General features: G+C 40.7%; 1 protein-coding gene across 7 annotated transcripts; it reads left to right on the top strand.

Annotated features, from left to right (window-relative positions):
* The first annotated feature begins 6,744 nt into the window (after nucleotides 1–6,744).
* LOC124119022 (cell wall protein IFF6-like) lies at nucleotides 6,745–22,567 on the top strand. Of its 7 annotated transcripts, none has more exons than XM_048401945.1 (12): nucleotides 6,745–6,923; nucleotides 9,450–9,520; nucleotides 12,627–12,665; nucleotides 13,523–13,561; nucleotides 14,419–14,457; nucleotides 15,315–15,353; nucleotides 16,210–16,248; nucleotides 17,105–17,143; nucleotides 18,000–18,038; nucleotides 19,469–19,507; nucleotides 20,565–20,852; nucleotides 21,955–22,567. In XM_048401945.1, exons 2-12 carry the CDS (start codon nucleotides 9,460–9,462, stop codon nucleotides 22,143–22,145), a joined length of 852 nt encoding a protein of 283 aa, XP_048257902.1. In that variant the 5' UTR covers nucleotides 6,745–6,923; nucleotides 9,450–9,459; the 3' UTR covers nucleotides 22,146–22,567. The 7 variants fall into 7 exon arrangements, with proteins under 7 accessions (XP_048257902.1, XP_048257903.1, XP_048257901.1 ...); XM_048401944.1 differs by having other exon boundaries at nucleotides 6,746–6,923; nucleotides 19,466–19,507; XM_048401946.1 differs by lacking the exon at nucleotides 9,450–9,520 and having other exon boundaries at nucleotides 19,466–19,507.
* The last annotated feature ends 1,766 nt before the right edge of the window (nucleotides 22,568–24,333 follow it).

Genomic DNA, 24,333 nt, shown 5'->3' with positions numbered 1-24,333 from the left:
CCTTGTTGATGATTTTAGGTATAATCTGTATCAATAAAGTCAACGCTCTCAACATAATCAGGGTCTACCTGAAAGCGACGAAGGGGCACGGGTGGCCAGGTCGTCTAAGGCGCAGCATTTCAGCATGCAGAGTTGCCTCCCTTGGGCACGCCAGAAACCTAGGATGTGTGGTCCCAATCCTCATTCGCTCTGATCATGATTTTTTAGCTTGTCAGCACCGTACCCGTGCTCGTGGTTTTCACCATTTAACCTCTAAGACCTGTATCACTTTCCTCCTACATCATGCTGACACGCCGTGATATTACTCGAATGTTGTTCGAAGCGGCGTTAAACCCAATTAAAACCAATTATGACGAGAGTGAGTGAGTGAGTTAAGATTTAACGTCACATCGGCAGTATTTCAGCCATATCGAGACGAGAGGTACATTAATAATACATATATTTAGACAATATTTAGCTGTCAACGATGGACAGTACAATAACTAGAATATCACAGAGTCTATTTAAAACTAGTTGAGAATATATAAAAGTCATAAGTATTAGTAAACGACACAATATAAAAGGGGCTAGATCGTCAGTGACTAAAGGGAGATCACAATACTGGGAACCACGGGGACTTACCAATTATGACGAGAGATGATTAACCTGGAACATTTCTGATCAGGAATCAGAAATCTTGGAACACAGCGTACTAAAATCTTTGTCGTGCCCAGTTCATACCTCGCTCTCTATCGGCTGTGTTACGTCGCCCTTTCACCCATGATCATCATTTTCCTTTGTGGTGGCAGTTGTAGGTATTCTAGATCTTGGATCATCTTCGAGGCTCCAATCTCCTGTCTTGGACTCGGCTGCCCACCCTTTAACAGTGGCAAAGGAAGGAGCATCATACTCGAAAGTGGACACCATGTCCGCATGGATGGCCATTGTCGTGAGCCCTTCAGTTGGAGACACTTCATGTCAGTGAAAAAGCCAATAATTGCTGTTTAACGCCGCACTCCGCAATATTCAATCTATATGACGGCGGTCTGTAAATAATCGAGTCTGGACCGGTCAATCCAGTGATTGACATCATGAACATCGATCAACGCAATTGGGATACGATGACATGCATCAACCAAGTCAGCGAGTCCTACCACCAAATCCCGTTAGTCGCTCTTACGACAAGAATGGTCGCCTTTTACTCCAAGCATGGGATGCTGAAGACCTATTCTACCCCGGATCTTCACGAGTCAAGTGAAAGGGTACCACTGCGCCGCGAATGGACTATGAGCTATGAGATAAAGTAAACTATGTTTATACACACTTATAACGAACAGACGGATATAAGACATTTTTTTGGGTTCCGACCATTTGCTGCACATGTGCTTATAACGAACTACGGTTATAACGAACTAAAATGAGTGGTCCCTCTGAGTTCATTACAACTGTAGTTTACTGTATATCCTCAGACCGAATAGTTTAGGTGCATTGGATTATTTTCATTTCACGGCATTCTTTTGCAGGTTTCTCACTCACTCAGAGACATAGTGTCAGTGTTAATGGAGACTAACTATCGACGGATCTGTGACCAAATGACTTCCGTGGCATTCCCCTAGTTTGACTTGTACAATATGGTCCCGTCTTTTTTCAGGTGAAAACTTGACTTGCCTTTGCGTATGTTTCCGACGGCTGCCGCCTAAGGGTCAACACTATTATTATTTCGTTCTGAATTGTTCAGTTTGGTTGATATTTTGACCGTAAAATTGCTACAAACCAAAACAAAGTTGACCTTTAAGTTCAAACATACACGAGCATAGAAATAACCAGTATTTATTTACAAATACGACAGTTAGTACTTTTTTAGGTACTTACTCATGTGGTCGCTCTCTGTCCGATGACCTCAAATTGTTAGAACAGGCTAGGATCGACGCTGCACCTTATGGGATATGTTGTCCTCAACATCACGAACAATTTAAAAATACGCACAAGCTGGATTCTTTTGGGTGCTAGTTGCCTAGTATGGTATATTTAGCAAGCAACCAAATTGACATATTATCCGGCTGCGGTCATGACGTTAGTTAATATTTACAATTTCTGGAAAATAATTACTCGTGTTTATCTTTCTGAATGAACAATGGTCGTTTTTTTCCCTCGGGTACTGTTTGAACATTATAATAAGACATCAATTAAACATTTACCTCTATATATTCGAGGAAAATAGTACTGATGACCCAGCTTGTGCTTGTGTTGCGTCGTCTGCTGAAAGAGAATCGCAAAAACACGGCGCACTCTGTGAGAAGCTCTCATTTAAGAGTAGCGTCCCTTGAAAAAAAATCCGAAATCTACCTGACGTGGTAAGAACGTTGGGTCAAGTATGAAATGCGACCGCGAGACTGCCAACCATTGCAAGGTTGGGACAACGTCTGAATGCTATCTGGGATGTGACACTCACTATATAATGTGTCTACCTACACGTGGCATAGACCGATGATCTCAAACGTTTACGGGAGCTAGGTCCATTTTAAAATACATAACTCATGGGTATGGCGATGTTCGTAGAAGTGATTACGTCAGATAGTTGTATCATATGTGGCTGTTAAAAAAATCAAAATATATACTTGATGTTATTTAATCTTAGACGTACAGATGACCCCATTCCTTTCAACAATGACAAGCTACATGTGTATCTTCACCCCCTCTATCCACTAGAGTTGGAAATCACAGAAACCAGGGTTCAGTATCATATCTGGATGTATGCACATAACTTCAATAGGATGGCAACTCTGTTCCATTCTACATGATAATAGGGATGATTTCGGTTTTCCCATCCCCTTCATGTCTATTTGCTCCTGCTTCTGGCGTCTACGTTTCCCAGTTAATAAGGAATTCATTTTTCGAATTAACTTTTTGAGCAAGATTTCACCACCAAACGTCTGGTCAAGTCATTCCAGGAATGTTATGATAGACATTCAGAAGAATGTACTCAATATGACTCGTTTCTTGTCAAAGCGCAATGATATTGATACTATCACTTTTACTGGGATATTTTGTAATAAGTAAGGATACGATGTATGGATGAACTTCTTTAATACAAGTAGGAGCGACGTCTCGGTGTAGGTTCTTCCACCGTTAGCAAGCAAGTGATGTACAGGGTGTGGTTGACCAGTATATAAACTTGGTTGGTACGTGATGAAGGCTAGGATAGGTCTTCAGCAACCCATGCATGTCGTAAAAGCATAGGTATGGTCTGATGGAGCTTTCATTATTATTACTTTGATTTCAATCCATCAATATTTGATGCATATGTCATCATGTAATTAGTTCAACGCTGTCTCACTCAAGAACTTCAACCTGCTCACTTACTCGTACCTCAAACTTCAAACGGATGAGAATGTGTGTTTGAAACTCACAGGAAGCTTCTATCAAATTTTGGTTCACAATGCCCCAAAATGTGTTGCGTGTAATCTGACGAATGCGGATGATATTACGGCCACAACTCATTTCTGGTTGAGTTATCGTCAAAAAGAATGTTCAACATTGATCAAACATCTTCTGAGCAAAAGTCCTATGACGCTCTCTAAAATCTGGGTAGAAAGAGCATGACTGATGGACCTCAATAGTTAGGAAAAGTGACCACCAAAGGGAGAAGCTGATTGACTATTGCTAGACATTAAGGGATAGTTGACTGATACGACCTCGAAGGTTGGGAAATGTGACCACCAAAGGGAGAAGCTGATTGACTATTGCTAGACATTAAGGGATAGTTGACTGATACGACCTCGAAAGTTGGGAAATGTGACCACCAAAGGATGAAGCTGATTGACTATTGCTAGACATATTAGGGGTTAGTTAAGTGATACGACCTCGAAAGTTGGGAAATGTGACCACCAAAGGGTGAAGCTGATTGAATTTTGCTAGACATTAAGGGATAGTTGACTGATACGACCTCGAAAGTTGGGAAATGTGACCACCAAAGGGTGAAGCTGATTGAATATTGCTAGACATTAAGGGATAGTTGACTGATTGGACCTCGAAAGTTGGGAAATGTGACCACCAAAGGGTGAAGCTGATTGAATTTTGCTAGACATTAAGGGATAGTTGACTGATTGGACCTCGGAAGTTGGGAAATGTGACCACCAAAGGGTGAAGCTGATTGAATATTGCTAGACAAAGGGATAGCTGACTATTTGGAAAGTCGAGGTCACCCCTCTTGTCATACAGTCATGTGGAGCGTGTTTGGTCACTTTGTTTATACATAGATCTCAATTTGAAACAGATTAGGCGGTCTCTTTGGTCTTCTTTATTTCTAGTTCAGGTGGGTTATTCAGTGGAAGGGAATTGGCTATTTGAACGTTATTGAACAATATCTGATGACCGATAAATCTGAAGCTGAAACTGCTTGGCAAAAACCCGTTTTTTTTTATTTTGCCAATCCGAGCAGAAATTCCGATTCAGATGCGATTTGTATCAAAACAATCCGTTCCCCAAATTGGACGTTGGTTTGTTTGTTTGTTGTTAAACGCCGCACTCAGCAATATTCAAGCTGTATCACGGCGGTCTGTAAATAATCGAGTCTGGACCTGACAATCCAGTGATTGAACTCATGCGCTTCGATCCATGCAATTGGGATACGATGTCATGCTTCAAACAAGTAAGCGAGCCTGACCACCCGATCCCGTTAGTCGCCTCTTACGACAAGCATAGTCGCCTTTTAGGGCATGCATGGGTTGCTGAAGACCCATTCTACCCCGGTCCTTCACAGGTTCAAATTGGACGTAGATATGATCAATTAGGAGGTCCAGCATATTGTTTTGATTTCATTTTTTGACAAATGGTCCTGGCCCTCTGATGATAGATATGTAACTTTATCAATGGTCACCAGGTTTAGTGACAGATGTCCTTTGGATCAAGGAGTGAAGTTTTTACTTCAGTTTTGTTTGTGGGATAGGAGTGCAGAAAGTTGAAAAATCAAATGTTGTGCGAGGAGTGAACTCGGTTCTTTCCTGAGATTGCAAATAAGTTCTTTGATCAATAAATTAATGCATAAAGGCCTACATACATACAATGGTTATGGTATTCGAGGCTTTGTCAGTTGAAACAACTACAAGCGTTCAAATAGGGCAGCCAGCCTTTGGATGATAGCTGGCTGGGGCAGAATGGGTATATTCCAATTCTGTTTCCTCGTTTTCAGTGTTTGCATTCTACCAATAAAAACATCACGCACTGATTTCACCAACTTTGAAATACATTCAACACGGTCCTCTTATCTCTTTGTATACTTCTACAGCACGTGTCCGTCTCGCATGTGACATTTCCGCATCAGCGACCAAAAATATGTCCAATGAAATTACCTATTTTGATTTGTACCATGTTTTCTTTTTAAATTAACAATTGACTTGCCTTTGCATGTGTTTGTGACGGGTGCCACCGCTCACTTTTCTCGAAACCCGGTATGATCACTCTTTCATAATGATTCATAAACTCATAATCTAGTCGGAATCGTACAATGAACTCGATTATAGAACTGGATTTTGTCACTTATATTCCACATTAAGCTGGCATAGCGTGATACCATATATAGTGATATTAAACCAAGCTCACTCACCCACCAACTATCTATTATTGAGCCTTGACTCATCATACTACTAACGAAACTAAACGGCGAGGTTTCATCACACACTTCACAAAGACTCTCTGCCTTTCTCCACAAGTGTTCACTAGCTTTTATCAACAACAAGTAACAGCAAGAACGATCATTCATAGAGCGCTATGTACAGTGAGCCCAGGTTAGGCGTTATATTATCAGGCCTCGAAAGGCAATCAAATAATCTATACGGGTGGGCGACAGTTAATATTATTGTATAAACCCGGACGTTGATTTCCTGGGGAATTCGTAAGCTATGGCTCATTCGTTTCTCTCAGGGAGTTCACAAAGGTATGTTGTAGTGGTTAGAGAGAAATCCCAAGGATACCTGCCTTTATATGTAAAGCCTCGTAGGGTGTGAGGGTGGGGGACTACTCCAAATAATCAATGTATGTAGACGTCAGATCCCCCTTATATTATATTTTTTCTGTAGCGCAACTCTGTATAATGACAGGTCACCCGTGCTCAAATTCGAAACTGTAACTGGTTCAATTACAATCGCAAATCTAATATTTTATGATAACGTATTTTTTTCCGTTTGGAGACGGTCATCTAATACATGTTACATTTGTTCAACTTGTAACATAATGTTCATAGATATGATCGGGTGGTCAGGATCGCGGACTTGGTTGATGCATGTCATCGTATCCCAATTGCGTGGATCGATGCTCATGATGTCAATAACTGGATTGTCTGGTCCAGACTCGATTATTCACACACCGCCGTCATAGATGGGATATTGCTGAGTGCGGCGTTAAACAACAAACAAACAAACAAACAAACATAGATACGATATCTTGATGTTACACTGTCTGATTGCTTGATATATGGGCGACATTTCGGTCAAAAAGTACATCAGTAGAAATAAAGGTAAAAAAATACCCAGTAAGAGTAAACTTGTTCGTGTAAAGTTTTCAGTCTTGCTTATAAAGGTCAAAACACAAAACAAAGAGACGTCATATGAAAGAAAGAAAGTTCATGACGTCTTCAGGCTGTTCGCATGTTCGAAACTCCAAAAATGACTTCATGATAAAACAATGTTTTACCAACCAGCCTTCGTTCTGAATTGTTCCTTGCGATTTATCGCGTAGCTGTCAGATTGTGATCAACAATACGCCTAAAGAACGTGTGGAGCGAGTTGCGCCGTCTTTCACGACTCTGCCCCCAAGTGACAAAGGAACTGAGAGACATTGCGCGTGTTGCTGTCAAGGCGGGTAAACATACCCTGAACGGTTGATTGAACGGCTGTGCGTGTGGCTACGTCTTGACTGGATGTTGTGGATTGCTACCTCAGCCACAGGTGAGATGCTTTGTTCTGCTTATGTATTCGTACTTTTTTTTAATTTGTACATGTCTTCGACCAGCAGTTACATAATCACTTAGATGTCTCCTTAAACAGACAGACAGACAGACAGACAGACAGTTTAATCAGTAATTTAGGTACACCGGATGAACAGTTTGTACAAATAGAGTTCACAATATCACATTCTGTGGACCATTCACATACATTTACATTAAAATTGTGCAATGAAATTAAACTGTGCTTATAAAGGTGGTCAAACGGAAATCTGTGAATGCATTCCTTTAGATTTAAGTAAAGGTGATAATACTATATTCATTGGTAGCTGAACATTTGAAATGGTTGGATGGGAAGTGTGTGTGTGGGTGTGTGTTTGTGTGTGTGTATTTGTGTTGGTGTGTATGTGTATGTGTGTGAATGTGTGTGTATGCCTATGAGTATGTCTGTTTGTGTGTATGTGTGTTTGTATGTGTGTATGTGTGTATATGTGTTAGTGTGTGTGAGTATGAGTTAGTATATGTATGTATGTGTGTGTGTGTGTGTGTGTGTGTGTGTATGTGTGTTTGGGGACGCTTGCATTAGTACATGTGTGAAATGTACGCTTGTAAAGTAACAGTGCATTATATAAATTTCATTTAAACATAATTAATTTTCGTTGTGTTCATCGTAATTCCTTCATTCTGATCAGCTGTATTGGTCATGCATACATTTCCCAAAGAATGTAAAAAATTAAGCTGCGCCCACCGAAGTGGACTACTTTTTTCACTGCGGAATGTCGGGAATCACAATGTTACAGTGGAGGGAATATCCCTTTCTGCTCACGTGTATCGTCATGCACAGGACATAATGTGGGCGTATTCATTGTCCAAACAACCCTTTGAGGCCAAGAAGGAATGCAACAGCAAACGTGCAGGCTCGCTTTTGTGTCCGCCGGGGCTCCACAAATGTCATGTCTTCGGTTTCATTTCTAACCCGCATTTTTCCAACTTTGTCTTCCCGTCCTCAGGGATCTAATGTTTGAATCTGGCGATAACTGAATCTGGTTTTCCTTTGAAACAACCGCCTCTACCCGGACATATTTGTTAAGGTTTGTTACAGTCTGATTGTCGCTGTTCTTCTCACGTCTTGCATTGATTGACTGGTCCTATGGACTTTGATCATACTCTCCGTTGATTGGCTACTGACTTTGTGGGTGTGTCAATTTATGTGCATAAATTAAACAATCACCTGATTCATGACACGCCACAGTATGTATTCCTACACCGGGAATGTTTATCAATCCGGTCATTTTTTCTGCTTTGATAAATATAACTGTTGTTGTTTAAACTATTGTAGATGACACATGTTTTCGTTGTCGAATTTAATTATAAGGATTGATTGTAGATGTTTTACGGTTCATTGAGGTATAATCGAAAAACCGATGTGCCACTCGGATTCATACAAATTTCACAACGGTTTTTCGATTCATCCCTCAATGAACCGAAAAACATCCACTGTCAATCTTTAAGTAAGTTTATTCTAAACTTAAATTATGCATATTTCAAGACGTATTCACGCAGACATCTCTACTTTAAGGTCGTGATTCACAATTTGCAGATGCATGTTAATGCATGGTGCACAATGGGGACGTTTGAGTGTTTGTTGGGAGCATTGCACTGTGTCCTTTTTGTGAACAACATGCAGTGATTGTTTAGCTTTCAGGCGCTCAGAAAGGCAATTTTGCTTAGCCGTAAATAACGTTTACGCAACGCCACGGATTTTTGAAAATCATCTGCTACGCGCCGAGTTGAATGTTGGAAACAGGAATGTTAGAAATGAAGTGGCCATATTTTCCTAGTGTTCATGATAACACAATATTAGAGACGTTATCTTAGTCCTGGTTCCATCTGAACCGCTGCTGGTCGTACCAGGATAATGCCCTCCCACATACTGCACGTGTCTTAACGTTCGTTAAACTGGTACAAGCAGCCACATCCACGCGCGAGCTTGCACGTTGCAAAATGAGTGCAATAATCTTGGACGCGACTTTGAACTCTATTTAACCTCATCTACTACCACAACTACTACTCCTACTACTACTACTACTACTACTCCTACTACTCCTACTATTACTACTACTACTACTTTTAACTTGCGTCAGAGGCGGTGGACAGCATAGTGAATAAAATGCTCGCTCATCACACCAAAGGCCATTGTTCGAGTCCCTCATTGGGTGCAATGTGATAAGCATGTGCGTCCCCGTCGTGATATTGCTTGAATATTGCTAAAAGCGACGTGAAACCACAATCACTCATTCGACATAACATTCGACCCGTGAAGATCCAGATCCGGGGTAGAACAGGTCTTCAGCAACCCATGCTTGCCGTAAAAGGCGACTATGCTTGTCTAACGACTAACGGGATCGGGTGGTCCCGATTGGTTGCTGAAGACCTATTCTACCCCGAATGTAGATGTCTAGCGTTCGATCACATTATTAAGAAGCGTGACGAGAAGAACAATAATCTCACTATGTATTTCTCTTTCCAGTTTGTAGAAAATGACGGTTAAACACAATCAAGTACTTATCTCACTGATTCTGACTCTTTCTTTCATCAATGGTAAGTATGTTTATAATTCAAAAAGGTAGCCTTGCTAAATGCATAAATTTTATATTTTCGTCATGATTAATTATGTTTTATCAACTTGAAAATATGTTTGTAAGTAATTTGAAAATATATAAATTGTAAGTAATTTAATGGCGTTTGGTGACCAAATATTTGCATTTGTTTCCATTGATTCTGATAGGCTAATAACGATGTCACTGATTTTGAATATTTGTGAGTCTGTGAAGATATGATTGTGTACTAAATAATTATCCCCCGCCGCGCGAAAGCGCGAAGCGGGGGATATAGTATTCACGACCGTCCGTACGTCCGTCCGTACGTCCGTCCGTCCGTCCGTACGTCCCACCTGTTTGTTGCCGCGATATCTCAAGAACTAAACACTGGATTGTCTTCATATTTGGAACTATGGTGTATATACAGACTCCGCAGACACCAGTCGGTTTTGGTGACCTTGATCCCATTTTCAAGGTCACAGCAGACAAATCTGCTTTTAGAGTTGGAAAACGGTGTTGCCGCGATATCTCAAGAACTAAACACTGGATTGTCTTCATATTTGGAACTATGGTGTATATACAGATTCCGCAGACACCAGTCGGTTTTGGTGACCTTGATCCCATTTTCAAGGTCACAGCAGACAAATCTGCTTTTAGAGTTGGAAAACGTTGTTGCCGCGATATCTCAAGAACTAAACACTGGATTGTCTTCATATTTGGAACTATAGTGTATATACAGACTCCGCAGACACCAGTCGGTTTTGGTGACCTTGATCCCATTTTCAAGGTCACAGCAGGCAAATCTGCTTTTAGAGTTGGAAAACGGTGTTGCCGCGATATCTCAAGAACTAAACCTCTCGATTGTCTTCATATTTGGAACTATGGTGTATATACAGACACCGCAGACACCAGTCGGTTTTGGTGACCTTGATCCCATTTTCAAGGTCACAGCAGGCAAATCTGCTTTTGGAGTTAGAAAACGGTGTTGCCGCGATATCTCAAGAACTAATCGCTGGATTGTCTTCATATTTGGAACTATAGTGTATATACAGACACCGCATACACCTGTCAGATTTGGTGACCTTGACCCCATTTTCAAGGTCACAGCAGGCAAATCTGTTTTTGGAGTTGGAAAACGGTGTTGCCACAATATCTCAAGAACTAATCGCTGGATTGTCTTCATATTTGGTACTATGGTGTATATGGCGGGGGATATTTCGTCACTCTGTGACAAATACTTGTTTATAAGAATTTCAATATTATTTTGTATTGACGGAGATATTTTTCACAGGGGGATCAACGGATTTTAAAAAAAGTGTAACACATACCGAAACGCAGAACGTTATTGAAATAATGACTACTTTGTGTGGTGTCTTTGGACTTTTTGCATTACATGACAACTTGTTTATCTGTAGCAAAGGCCCGTGGCTAACAAAATTAAATTGCTGCAGTCAAATCATGTGTGATTTCATGGTAATTTTCCAAAATGTAGTGTAAAATTAATGAAGAACATTGTGTGTGTTTCTATCCACATTCACGAGGGGTGTGGATTGGGGAGGGTCTAGCCGTTAACTTTCCAAGTTGCCTGATACAGCTGGTGCTAAACATATATTTACTTTAAGTACAGCCATCTGTTTTGATTGTATCATCTTGCAATTATGTTTGTAAGTGATTTGAAAATATATAGATTGTAAGTAATTTCATGGCATTTGGTGACCAACTATTTGCGTTTGATTCCATTAACCAACACAAAATAAGACCAAACCTATCAACGGACTACTGTTTCTGATAGGCTAATTACGATGTCACTGATTTCGAGGTCCTAGCCGTTAACATTCCAAGATGTCTGATTCGTGCACATGTCGGGAATCGAACCCGGGTCTTCAGCGTGACGAGCGAACGCTTTAACCACTAGGCTACCCGACCGCCCCCCGTACCAAAGAGAGGTTGGCAGTCTTATTTTTTGTTGAGAGTTGAGAGTCTTCTTTGGGCACAGTAACTGTAAGCCCTGAAATTAAATGAGTCCTTATTGTGAAAAGAATATAAAACACGTTTATACTCACCACCGGGAACATTATAAACGCCCTTTTTATCTGAAAACATGACAGGTGATATCGATTAAGATGAAAAATAAATAAAAAAATAAAACTCTCAAGTACATGTAATTGCCTCGGCACTGATTTGTCAAAGTGAAAAAAAGTATTTGTGTATACGTTTAAATTAAGCTTCCGGCATATCAATGATCTGATATCATTTCATTGTGGTCAAATAGCCAATTCCCATCCCAATATGTATCCATTTGAGACCAGTTTATCCACTTCTCAGTTTTATATCTAGATTTATACATAAACGTTCCGAGTGACAAACAAAGACTGTATGGGAAGAGGGGATTACTTCAACGTTTCCTTTATGATGAGGAGTATTTCAGTAGCTCCAACTTTTGGTGTCTACATTTCATAACTTTGGAGATACAATCAAGCACGCTGTTTCAACGAAGATTTCAAAGAGCGTCTCTTGCTCAAGACTTGCTTGATCAGGGTTACAAGTTTCAAATCTTTAGTAGACAATTCAAAACGTTTCATGGTAAATATGTGTGCCATATGTTCCTGTGTGTCTTTCAGGCGAACAGTTGACTTGGTTATACGTGTGTTTATGATGGGTTCTACCGGTGGTGCAGGATACTGTCACCCTTTATTTTCACTGTTTGACAATGATTCATAAACACATGCTTGTGATGTAGACATAATTATGTAATGGACTCTGCATTTAGCTAAACCGTTTTATTATTATGGAAACGGTTTCATTGCTTAATTATTTACTTACAAGAATTGACTAAATTGTATTTTTGCATTTATGGAAGCATTGAACACTGATTTTAATCATGTGATCAATACTTCTGTTGGTGTAGTCCCCACAGACGCCCTGTGTCAAAGGGGAGTGGGAGCACTGAATTATTTAAAAACCTTCAACCAAAGACAAGTTTGAGATACATGAAGATGCTTGTTCCCTAGACGTGGCTGCTTCAAGAAATCTCAATATCTATATGCAAATGTACATATGTCTTAGATGATGTGCTTCTCATACGTTTTTTCGTTCATTCTTTTCAGATGTGTCTTCAAATACAACTGACACATCCACGCTAATTGGTACGTCAGCAAATCTATTTTTTTAAATTTAATTTTCCAATGATATAGAAAGTGACTCATTATATATTTCGGATTATTTTGGGGTTTGTAAGATATTTTTATCAAGGATTAAGTCAATTGATTGCAATATTCCATGGCGGCAGATGACTGCCAATGATCTTGAAGGACGATAGGGGGACGCAATTTCAAACCTGACGTTCTTGGATCAGTAGTGCATAATACTGTAATGTTTTGATAAAAATCATTAACTTGGCGAGGCATACTGCATAAGACTCTCCCAATGATGATTTGAGGGAGTCTGTCCCACTCCTCTTGCAGTGCCTGGGCAAGTTCAGTCAATGTAGTCGATGGCCTATGACGTTGACACACACGTTCCACTTTTATGTCCCAGGCGTGTCCAGTGGTAGAGGTAGAGCGTCCGCCCGGAGAGCGGGAGGTCCGGGGTTCGATCCCCGGCCACGCCATACCAAAAGACATGCTTGTGATGTAGACATAATCATGTAATGGACTCTGCTTTTAGCTAAACCGTTTTATTATTATGGAAACGGTTTCATTGCTTAATTATTTACTTACAAGAATTGACTAAATTGTATTTTTGCATTTATGGAAGCATTAAACACTGATTTTAATCATGTGATCAATACTTCTGTTGGTGTAGTCCCCACAGACGCCCTGTGTCAAAGAGGAGTGGGCGCACTGAATTATTTAAAAACCTTCAACCAAAGACAAGTTTGAGATACATGAAGATGCTTGTTCCCTAGACGTGGCTGCTTCAAGAAATCTCAATATCTATATGCAAATGTACATATGTCTTAGATGATGTGCTTCTCATACGTTTTTTCGTTCATTCTTTTCAGATGTGTCTTCAAATACAACTGACACATCCACGCTAATTGGTACGTCAGCAAATCTATTTTTTTAAATTTAATTTTCCAATGATATAGAAAGTGACTCATTATATATTTCGGATTATTTTGGGGTTTGTAAGATATTTTCATCAAGGATTAAGTCAATTGATTGCAATATTCCATGGCAGCAGATGACTGGCAATGATCTTGAAGGACGATAGGGGGACGCAATTTCAAAACTGACATTCTTGGATCAGTAGTGCATAATACTGTAATGTTTTGATAAAAATCATTAACTTGGCGAGGCATACTGCATAAGACTCTCCCAATGATGATTTGAGGGAGTCTGTCCCACTCCTCTTGCAGTGCCTGGGCAAGTTCAGTCAATGTAGTCGATGGCCTATGACGTTGACACACACGTTCCACTTTTATGTCCCAGGCGTGTCCAGTGGTAGAGGTAGAGCGTCCGCCCGGAGAGCGGGAGGTCCGGGGTTCGATCCCCGGCCACGCCATACCAAAAGACATGCTTGTGATGTAGACATAATCATGTAATGGACTCTGCTTTTAGCTAAACCGTTTTATTATTATGGAAACGGTTTCATTGCTTAATTATTTACTTACAAGAATTGACTAAATTGTATTTTTGCATTTATGGAAGCATTGAACACTGATTTTAATCATGTGATCAATACTTCTGTTGGTGTAGTCCCCATAGACGCCCTGTGTCAAAGGGGAGTGGGCGCACTGAATTATTTAAAAACATTCAACCAAAGTCAAGTTTGAGATACATGAAGATGCTTGTTCCCTAGACGTGGCTGCTTCAAGAAATCTCAATATCTATATGCAAATGTACATATGTCTTAGATGATGTGCTTCTCATACGTTTTTTCGTTCATTCTTTTCAGATGTGTCTTCAAATACAACTGACACATCCACGCTAATTGGTACGTCAGCAAATCTATTTTTTTAAATTTAATTTTCCAATGATATAGAAAGTGACTCATTATATATTTCGGATTATTTTGGGGTTTGTAAGATATTTTTATCAAGGATTAAGTCAATTGATTGCAATATTCCATGGCGGCAGATGACTGCCAATGATCTTGAAGGACGACAGGGGGACGCAATTTCAAACCTGACGTTCTTGGATCAGTAGTGCATAATACTGTAATGTTTTGATAAAAATCATTAACTTGGCGAGGCATACTGCATAAGACTCTCCCAATGATGATTTGAGGGAGTCTGTCCCACTCCTCTTGTAGTGCCTGGGCAAGTTCAGTCAATGTAGTCGATGGCCTATGACGTTGACACACACGTTCCACTTTTATGTCCCAGGCGTGTCCAGTGGTAGAGGTAGAGCGTCCGCCCGGAGAGCGGAAGGTCCGGGGTTCGATCCCCGGCCACGCCATACCAAAAGACATGCTTGTGATGTAGACATAATCATGTAATGGACTCTGCTTTTAGCTAAACCGTTTTATTATTATGGAAACGGTTTCATTGCTTAATTATTTACTTACAAGAATTGACTAAATTGTATTTTTGCATTTATGGAAGCATTAAACACTGATTTTAATCATGTGATCAATACTTCTGTTGGTGTAGTCCCCACAGACGCCCTGTGTCAAAGAGGAGTGGGCGCACTGAATTATTTAAAAACCTTCAACCAAAGTCAAGTTTGAGATACATGAAGATGCTTGTTCCCAAGACGTGGCTGCTTCAAGAAATCTCAATATCTATATGCAAATGTACATATGTCTTAGATGATGTGCTTCTCATACGTTTTTTCGTTCATTCTTTTCAGATGTGTCTTCAAATACAACTGACACATCCACGCTAATTGGTACGTCAGCAAATCTATTTTTTAAATTTAATTTTCCAATGATATAGAAAGTGACTCATTATATATTTCGGATTATTTTGGGGTTTGTAAGATATTTTCATCAAGGATTAAGTCAATTGATTGCAATATTCCATGGCAGCAGATGACTGGCAATGATCTTGAAGGACGATAGGGGGACGCAATTTCAAAACTGACATTCTTGGATCAGTAGTGCATAATAATGTAATGTTTTGATAAAAATCATTAACTTGGCGAGGCATACTGCATAAGACTCTCCCAATGATGATTTGAGGGAGTCTGTCCCACTCCTCTTGCAGTGCCTGGGCAAGTTCAGTCAATGTAGTCGATGGCCTATGACGTTGACACACACGTTCCACTTTTATGTCCCAGGCGTGTCCAGTGGTAGAGGTAGAGCGTCCGCCCGGAGAGCGGGAGGTCCGGGGTTCGATCCCCGGCCACGCCATACCAAAAGACATGCTTGTGATGTAGACATAATCATGTAATGGACTCTGCTTTTAGCTAAACCGTTTTATTATCATGGAAACGGTTTCATTGCTTAATTATTTACTTACAAGAATTGACTAAATTGTATTTTTGCATTTATGGAAGCATTGAACACTGATTTTAATCATGTGATCAATACTTCTGTTGGTGTAGTCCCCACAGACGCCCTGTGTCAAAGGGGAGTGGGCGCACTGAATTATTTAAAAACCTTCAACCAAAGTCAAGTTTGAGATACATGAAGATGCTTGTTCCCTAGACGTGGCTGCTTCAAGAAATCTCAATATCTATATGCAAATGTACATATGTCTTAGATGATGTGCTTCTCATACGTTTTTTCGTTCATTCTTTTCAGATGTGTCTTCAAATACAACTGACACATCCACGCTAATTGGTACGTCAGCAAATCTATTTTTTAAATTTAATTTTCTAATGATATAGAAAGTGACTCATTATATATTTCGGATTATTTTGGGGTTTGTAAGATATTTTCATCAAGGATTAAGTCAATTGATTGCAATATTCCATGGCAGCAGATGACTGGCAATGATCTTGAAGGACGATAGGGGTACGCAATTTCAAAACTGACATTCTTGGATCAGTAGTGCATAATACTGTAATGTTTTGATAAAAATCATTAACTTGGCGAGGCATACTGCATAAGACTCTCCCAATGATGATTTGAGGGAGTCTGTCCCACTCCTCTTGCAGTGCCTGGGCAAGTTCAGTCAATGTAGTCGATGGCCTATGACGTTGACACACACGTTCCACTTTTATGTCCCAGGCGTGTCCAGTGGTAGAGGTAGAGCGTCCGCCCGGAGAGCGGGAGGTCCGGGGTTCGATCCCCGGCCACGCCATACCAAAAGACATGCTTGTGATGTAGACATAATCATGTAATGGACTCTGCTTTTAGCTAAACCGTTTTATTATTATGGAAACGGTTTCATTGCTTAATTATTTACTTACAAGAATTGACTAAATTGTATTTTTGCATTTATGGAAGCATTGAACACTGATTTTAATCATGTGATCAATACTTCTGTTGGTGTAGTCCCCACAGACGCCCTGTGTCAAAGGGGAGTGGGCGCACTGAATTATTTAAAAACCTTCAACCAAAGTCAAGTTTGAGATACATGAAGATGCTTGAACCCTAGACGTGGCTGCTTCAAGAAATCTCAATATCTGTATGCAAATGTTCATATGTCTTAGATGATGTGCTTCTCATACGTTTTTTCGTTCATTCTTTTCAGATGTGTCTTCAAATACAACTGACACATCCACGCTAATTGGTACGTCAGCAAATCTATTTTTTAAATTTAATTTTCTAATGATATAGAAAGTGACTCATTATATATTTCGGATTATTTTGGGGTTTGTAAGATATTTTCATCAAGGATTAAGTCAATTGATTGCAATATTCCATGGCAGCAGATGACTGGCAATGATCTTGAAGGACGATAGGGGGACGCAATTTCAAAACTGACATTCTTGGATCAGTAGTGCATAATAATGTAATGTTTTGATAAAAATCATTAACTTGGCGAGGCATACTGCATAAGACTCTCCCAATGATGATTTGAGGGAGTCTGTCCCACTCCTCTTGCAGTGCCTGGGCAAGTTCAGTCAATGTAGTCGATGGCCTATGACGTTGACACACACGTTCCACTTTTATGTCCCAGGCGTGTCCAGTGGTAGAGGTAGAGCGTCCGCCCGGAGAGCGGGAGGTCCGGGGTTCGATCCCCGGCCACGCCATACCAAAAGACATGCTTGTGATGTAGACATAATCATGTAATGGACTCTGCTTTTAGCTAAACCGTTTTATTATTATGGAAACGGTTTCATTGCTTAATTATTTACTTACAAGAATTGACTAAATTGTATTTTTGCATTTATGGAAGCATTGAACACTGATTTTAATCATGTGATCAATACTTCTGTTGGTGTAGTCCCCACAGACGCCCTGTGTCAAAGGGGAGTGGGCGCACTGAATTATTTAAAAACCTTCAACCAAAGTCAAGTTTGAGATACATGAAGATGCTTGAACCCTAGACGTGGCTGCTTCAAGAAATCTCAATATCTGTATGCAAATGTTCATATGTCTTAGATGATGTGCTTCTCATACGTTTTTTCGTTCATTCTTTTCAGATGTGTCTTCAAATACAACTGACACATCCACGCTAATTGGTACGTCAGCAAATCTATTTTTTAAATTTAATTTTCCAATGATATAGAAAGTGACTCATTATATATTTCGGATTATTTTGGGGTTTGTAAGATACTTTCATCAATGATTAAGTCAATTGATTGCAATATTCCTTGGCAGCAGATGACTGCCAATGATCTTGAAGGACGATAGGGGGACGCAATTTCAAACCTGACGTTCTTGGATCAGTAGTGCATAATACTGTAATGTTTTGATAAAAATCATTAACTTGGCGAGGCATACTGCATAAGACTCTCCCAATGATGATTTGAGGGAGTCTGTCCCACTCCTCTTGCAGTGCCTGGGCAAGTTCAGTCAATGTAGTCGATGGCCTATGACGTTGACACACACGTTCCACTTTTATGTCCCAGGCGTGTCCAGTGGTAGAGGTAGAGCGTCCGCCCGGAGAGCGGAAGGTCCGGGGTTCGATCCCCGGCCACGCCATACCAAAAGACGTTTAAAGATGGAACTTGTTGTTACCCTGTCTGGTGCGCGGCATTAAGAGGCTAAAACAAGGACTGGTCGGCTCGGAGTCAGTATACCGTTTCTGAGTGGGGTATTCGTGCTAGACATGGTATCTCAGTGGGCTAGCACTATAAATCGGCTTCTGTAGGGACCAGAACAAGCGGCCACACACACAGGCCTTCATGCACGTCGCTATGTAAGTTCAATAATCTTGGACGCGACGTCAAACCCAATTTCACCTCACCTCACCTCCAGTGAAAGGCATTGGCTAATTGCTCGCCATGGCATTCTGTGGATGTTGTGCTTCTGGAGGTGAGCATTGATTATTCATTCACGATGAACACGGGCATGGTCGTCCTGAAAGACAAAACGTCAACCCAAACATCTTGCAAACGGGACAGCAAAGGTATCGGTATGTAGTCTCGACAGCACAATCCATTGAAACTCCTTGCACAATGTGTAGTGGGACTGCCTCAGTCATAGTGATCATTGTCATAGCCAGCATACACCATAACCAATCCATCGCGAAAGCTATATCAGACTGACAGTTTATTTTGAAAGCAGAATCGATAAAATTGACAGAAATAAGGTCAACACAGATGAATCGACCTTCCTTGAAAGTGTCAAAAACACAAATGACACCCTTCGCAAGTGTATGGCGCAACTACGTGTGGCACGTGCAAACTATAGGTTGTGTTTTTGTGTTACATTTTACAGACATAAACGTTCTTACGTAGGATGTTTGTCGTCAATACTTGTCTTTGTTCTGTTACTTGCTATTAGTATGTACATTTCCTGATTCCCTACATTTTTAAAGAGTCTATGTATAAAAGTCGTATGGCAAATGGGCATAATGGATATCTTATCTGAAGTCAAACTTTTCTTGAAATGAGACACTGTATAGTTGTTGTGATCATTTTATTGAGGTGTTTTGGTTTTAAAGCAGTTTCCTTACCTACAACGGCTGGGACACCAACATCAGCAGGTGCGTATGCAACAATGATGGCATATGTATTGCTACTTCGCTAAATACACATGTTGCCATTATCTCACAAGGCCATTAGTATTTTCAAATCAGTACCTTGACGTTCCATTTATGTCTCCATGTTTTGCACTTACCATGGACAGCAATACCGGGTCCCATAAATATGAATAAGGGAGTGAACGTTATCAAGGCATTCAAGATAAGGAAACAAATTTCAAATGTTTGTCGGATTAAATGTTTATGTGTTAGTATAAATAAATTTTGTAAATAATGTCCTTCGTGTGGTATCTTTTAACTATGTGCATACCTTCTAGAGATCAGAATCTACATCAGCATTTCTAAAAGTATGAAGTAGTACTTATGTTAATGACATGATGGCACGTCGTCCTGTGAAGGTGTATGTGCAAACCTTTCCGAAGCTTGAAGGAATCTTGGTGTGTATTCTACCCAGGGAAAAAGTCGACTTAATACACTGTGATGCATCATATATATTTATTTATGTTTCCTGTGTTCTGATTCAGTTTCGATAGTTTATCACATATCGCATTTATTAACTTCAGAGTATAATGGGAAGGTCGGGTAGTCGAGTGGTTAAAGCGTTCGCTCGTAACGCCGAAGACCCGTGTTCGATTCACGACATGTGTACAATGTATGAAGCCCATTTCTGCTGTTCCCCGCCGTGATATTGCTGGAACATTGCTAAAAGCGGCGTAAAACCATACTCACTCCTTCTTGAACACAGTCCATTAAAAGAGTATAAGTATTATACAGGTACATACGGATTTTGTATGCATTACATTGCCAAATCATAACTGGGAAAAGCATGACATGTTTTTGTAATTAGTCAGAGCTTATTGTTTCAATAGTTTCAACTTTGCTTGTTGCACTTGCTTTGTCAAACACGCAGTGTTGCCAAGGGTCTCCAGTAGATGGCACTTTTATATCAGCAACACCCACAACCGAAACAGGATATTTGCAATATCTTCAACATCAATAGTTATCTTTCATTTATTAGCAACCATTTATATAGCTAGTGTTTAACATGATGCCCCCACAGATTCCACGTGTCCGGGGGGTGTCGGTCTGCTTGGAACAGAATACACAATAGTAGGTGACAGAAGCAACTATACAGGCTTGGTATGGGTACGACCAACTGATGGCCGGTATGTCGTCACCTGCAACCCCAGCTGCAGCCCCGTGGCTGGATACAGGGCAACTTTGAACGCCACACACTCGACACTCACTATACACAGTGTTGGGGTGGCAGATGCTGGTACATGGAAGATCGTTGATGCGAATGTAGGGGGTGCCATCCCTGTCGGCGTGTGTCAGCTGACGACAGCTGGTGAGTATTTGCCCTCAATACTTTGTCATAGTATAGATCATCAGATCATTTCCGAGTTAATGTATAGGCGATGACTAGCTATACTCATGAACATTAATTAATTCGCGTGAAAAGGTAGTGATTGATTATTGATTAATTCTTATACGTATGTATTAATCACATTAAGTGTGTGTGTGTGTGTGTGTGTGTGTGTGTGTGTGTGTGTGTGTGTGTGTGTGTGTGCGTGTGCGCGTGTGTGTGCTATCGTTACCCAGAAATCAGTGATGAAAATGATTCGTTTCGACGGTTGTGTACATCAATGTCGTGTGAATGTAATGACAAAACAGACTGCCAACCATGTAACTGCCAAATCAATGTATTGAGTCTGTATCTGTTACGGTGCTGGCACAGCCATGGCCATAACACTCACGGGGGCGCGGGTGGCCCAGTCGTCTTGGGCGCCGCGATTCGCTGTGCAGTGTTGCGTCCCTTGGGCACGCCAGAAACCTTTGATTGTGGGTTCGAATCCCCGTTCGCCCCGATTATGTGTCAGAACCATACCCGTGCTCGTGAGTTTCACCGAAGTGGTAAACGTCTGAGACCTGCATCACGTCGGGCTTTCCTCCCACATTAAGTTGACACGCCACAATATAACTGGAATACTGTTAAAAGCGTTAAACCCAACTCACTCATATAATCACAGGTGCCTTCTCTATTGTTGACAATGACAACCTTCGTCAGTTATTCTAACATGGCCGAGAATATCGCGAGCAGGCTTCTATCAGTTGTCATCATGGTTTTGGATGTTGCCTAAAGATGTGTCAAGAATGGGTCCAATAGAGAAGATGAACTGTGTGAATGTCTTTAAGAGTGAGCTAAGTCTGTGCCTGATGTTGTCACTGTTAAATGCACAATCGGAAAATGAGGTAACAGAATGGAATAGCATCACTACATTAATGTGTTGCTCAAACTTTTACAATGAACTCTGTTAGCTTTTGGCAGATACTTCTCAATATTATGGAGCATGTTTTCTAACTTTTTTTATATAATAGACGAATGTTAGGGTTCGTATCGTCTGCAGCTATCATTACCTACAAAACTATACTGCTTTCCCCTGTTGTAGGATCATCGTCCAGCCGTCTCTCTTCAACAACTCCAAGGTCCACGACAGTTAACGTTGTTGAGGGTCGGTTACCTGTAGGTGCTCTTATCGGAATTGTGATCTCCATCGTGATCGTTCAGGCTATAATAGTCAGTTTAGCTCATTATTCCGTGCACCTCGTGGACAGAAGACAGGGAAAGACGTTTTACTAAAGGTCGGAGGTTTGTGCTGGTGCAGAAAGTAGAAGCAACTCATATACTGATATCTTGATTTAATGTCCAGTACTTGCATCTACAAAAAGGCTTGTGTAAGATAAGACGTATCTGGATATAAAAATCTCAATATCAAATGTTGCTTTCCTGAATATCAAGTGCATATGTAAAGTGTTCAAATCTAAAGTTATTGAACATTTCTTGAAGACATATATACACATGGAAATCAATTTAGTACCACCCATAATTTTGTGATTGAGTCAATTTACTTGCGGCGTAGTGCGTTCCAGATGACACTGAGTATCAAATGCTGTCATAAAACATTTAGAAAGCAAGGCTTTTATTTGGAACAAGGAATTTATTGTGATTTGTTGGCATCTTTGGGAACACAACAAAGTGAAAATTACTGTTGCCACTCAATAATTATTGAACTTCTTCAAATCAGTCTGCATCAACAGAATCCCAAACCGGAAGATGCGAAAAAACTGTTCTTGTCAATATTTCGTGTAACTACCCTGCATACTGACGGGACACGTCTCATCATTTCAGACCGCCTCCGTGGTCTTGTGGTAGAGCGTCCGCCCGGAGAGCGGAAGGTCCAGGGTTCGATCCCGGGCCGCGTCATACAAAAAGACGTTAAAAGATTGTACTTGTTGTTACCCTGTCTGGCGCTCGGCATTAAGGGGCTAAAACAAGGACTGGTCGGCTCGGAGTCAGTATACTGTGTCTGAGTGGGGTATTCATGTTAAACTGCGGCATGGTATCTCAGTGAGCTAGCACTATAAATCGGCATCAGTCCGGACTAGTACAAGCAGCCACACACACACATACACGTGCATGCACGTCGCTATATAAATGCAATAATCTTGGACGCGACGTTAAACCCAATTTCACCTCACCTCACCTCATCATTTCATGAATCACATGGTGCACTTGACGCTGAGATATTCAAGTCCACTTTGCACGCAAGGCAGCAGCAAGTTCATGTTTATATTGGACAGGTGGATCTGTTTGAAGCACTTGATGGCCTAAAATGTCCCACAGATGTTCTACTGGATTATGAGCTGGACTTAAGCGTCCCGATGGAATTCTGACGCATGTGATCTCTGATAAGGTCAAGTTTACAATTGAATGAAACACATCCCCATACCACATACCAAATGGATGGGTCTCTAGAATGTTGTTTGTTGTGATGCTTGGTCCGCCTTCTGGCTCTGTATCCAACTGCTTACAGACAATTTCTGATGTTTCTGATTGAAATGGCTCTGCCTGGCAGCAATTGTGCCTTTAAAACTGTTCAGTTGTCAAATGGACGTCGCCTTACGAGCCTTAATAATCTTCTCTCCTGGATGTCTCCATGACATCCCTGCAGTTTTTATTTGTTATTGTTTTTTAAAGATTTTATTTGTTTGTTTGTTTGTTGTTTAACGCCGGACTCAGCAGTAGTCAAGCTATATGACGGCGGTCTGTAAATAATCGAGTCTGGTCCAGACAAACCAGTTCTTGACATCATGAGCATCAATCCACACAATTGGGATCGATGACATGCATCAACCAAGTCAACGTGCCTGACCACCCGATCCCGTTATTAGCCCCTTACGACAAGTATAGTCGCCTCTTTCGGCAAGCATGGGTTGCTGAAGACCCATTCTACCCCGGATATTTACGGGTCCCCTGCAGTTTTCATTCCAATAATCTGCCATCTTAACGCTTCAGACATTCTACAATATGCCACGATAATGCTTTGTGATGTGCATGCTGCCTGTGTCGAGCAATGTGTATCTGAAATGTTCACGACTAATATGTGTTCTCTGGACTTGTCATGGGTGTTATACTTCATGTACAGTGTGTGCAACATCAACTACCGTGACAGTGGTATTGAATGACACGGTGTTGGGAAAGAGCCATTATATATGTACGGATTCAATTTACTCATATTTATAAGAAATAAAAATAGGATCTGAATTTCTACACTTCTGTTTTGTGAATCGTCCCTGAATATTATGTCGAGATGCAGCTAGAGTTGTGAAAAAGTCAATCGGTTCTTGTGTTTGTCCCGATTCATGAATGTTCATTTGGCCCTGTGGTAATTCTGGGGCAGAGAAGCTCAACAGTACTGTGGTTCGTGTGGTTATATGTGCCCTTCCTGATGTGTGACATCTTTCACAGAAGGTGCGCTCCTTGTCCA

Source organism: Haliotis rufescens, unplaced genomic scaffold, assembly GCF_023055435.1.
Source record: "Haliotis rufescens isolate VD_foot unplaced genomic scaffold, xgHalRufe1.0.p SCAF_24, whole genome shotgun sequence".
In the NCBI taxonomy this organism is placed as follows: Eukaryota; Metazoa; Mollusca; class Gastropoda; order Lepetellida; family Haliotidae; genus Haliotis; species Haliotis rufescens.
This window is presented reverse-complemented; position numbering and strand designations above follow the sequence as displayed.

Bases quoted from the DNA above. Each gene is read 5' to 3' on its own strand.
- LOC124119022 (XM_048401944.1), top strand. From the start codon at position 9,460: ATGACGGTTAAACACAATCAAGTACTTATCTCACTGATTCTGACTCTT. The intron at 12,666-13,522 runs GTACGTCAGCAA...CATTCTTTTCAG, and splicing joins TGACACATCCACGCTAATTG to ATGTGTCTTCAAATACAACT. The intron at 14,458-15,314 runs GTACGTCAGCAA...CATTCTTTTCAG, and splicing joins TGACACATCCACGCTAATTG to ATGTGTCTTCAAATACAACT.